Source organism: Echinops telfairi, unplaced genomic scaffold (genome assembly GCF_000313985.2).
Source record: "Echinops telfairi isolate 266 unplaced genomic scaffold, ASM31398v2 ScPeMD7_3533;HRSCAF=4204_0, whole genome shotgun sequence".
NCBI classification, from domain to species: domain Eukaryota; kingdom Metazoa; phylum Chordata; class Mammalia; order Afrosoricida; family Tenrecidae; genus Echinops; species Echinops telfairi.
The window spans coordinates 744,532-745,660 of record NW_022107431.1 but is presented as its reverse complement, the minus strand read 5'-3'; the positions used below and the strand labels follow the sequence as shown (position 1 = coordinate 745,660).

At 58.0% G+C, this 1,129-nt stretch overlaps 1 protein-coding gene across 1 annotated transcript in view; it reads right to left on the bottom strand.

The window, feature by feature from the left end:
• Nucleotides 1–265: 265 nt before the first annotated feature.
• WDR27 (WD repeat domain 27) overlaps nt 266–1,129 on the bottom strand; it is a 132,355-nt gene continuing 131,491 nt past the window's right edge. The window contains exon 25 of the mRNA XM_045294510.1: nt 266–418. Coding sequence (XP_045150445.1) covers nt 368–418 — 51 coding nt within the window. The 3' untranslated portion in view covers nt 266–367. The remainder of the gene's footprint in view (nt 419–1,129) is intronic.

Here is a 1,129-nt window from a genome sequence, read left to right as displayed (position 1 = left end):
GGGGAACCCGGGGCGCCCAGGCCCCTTGCCCTGGCCATGCCTTACAGGCCCAGGAGCCGGGTCCAGGGGAGGGCTGGCCAAGCAGGGCCACAGCTCAGGGTTCAGGCTGCTACAGCCCCCAAGGTCTTTCTCCCTCCCTGCTCCCTCTATGCGGAGTCTAAATGCTAAGGCAAACACTAGTCGTTTTTATTGAAGAACATTCTATTTGAGCTTTGTGGTGCAGATGCCCAGAAAGGGCGGGGCAGCCCCATCCAGGCGGGGCATGGGTGCCAGGTGTGTTTGCAGCAGGAGGAAGCGGAGAAGCAGCCCGGGCCGTGGAGCCACCGTCCCCGGGCTCTGCAGCGGCCCACAGATCGGGCCTCCTCCTTCACTCAGGAACAAACAACTGCAGCTTCCCGTCCGCCGTGGCCGTGGCGAGCTGTGATCGAAAAGAGAACACAGGCCTCAGAGCGTGAGACTCGTGAGCACACACGCCCAGCGTGCACGCTTCCCTCCGTGCCCCACTTTCCCGAGCACAGGACAAACACACCGCCGTGTGGTGCCCACACCTGGGTTCCAACTCACAGCACCAGCCCGTCTCACGGCAGGGAGCCCTGCCGGCTGACAAGAGCCGTGTAAGACTACCTCGCCAGACTCAAAACTGCCTTGCAAGATGAGGAATGCCAAGCACAGGAGACTCCATTTTGATAGAGGCCAACAAAATGCTGACTCACCACAGTGAAGTGGACAAGTAGACTAGAGCCCGCCCCAGAAAGCCTGGGGAACCCTATAAGACTGGCTGGGGTCAAACGGCCAGCTGAACTGTCGATGAAAACCCGAGCAGAGAGGCTGGGAATTCAGAGAGCTGGGAACCAAGGAGACATCAGCTCCTACTCTCCCCAACTCTGCCCCGCACCGATGAAGGCAACGCTCGACGGGACTGTGATGCTGAATTGACTGTGTGTTACCCCGATAGTTAATAATTGAGTGAATTTTAGAATTGTTAGATTGTTGGATGTGTGTTTGCAGTGAATGAGCCGAGCATTCGACAATGTCAAAGAGCATTAATTAATTATTGATTGTGCCGCTGCGCCCACCTCGCAATCCCTGCCCCGTCTGAGCCCATCGAGGCAGCCACTGAGTCAGCCCC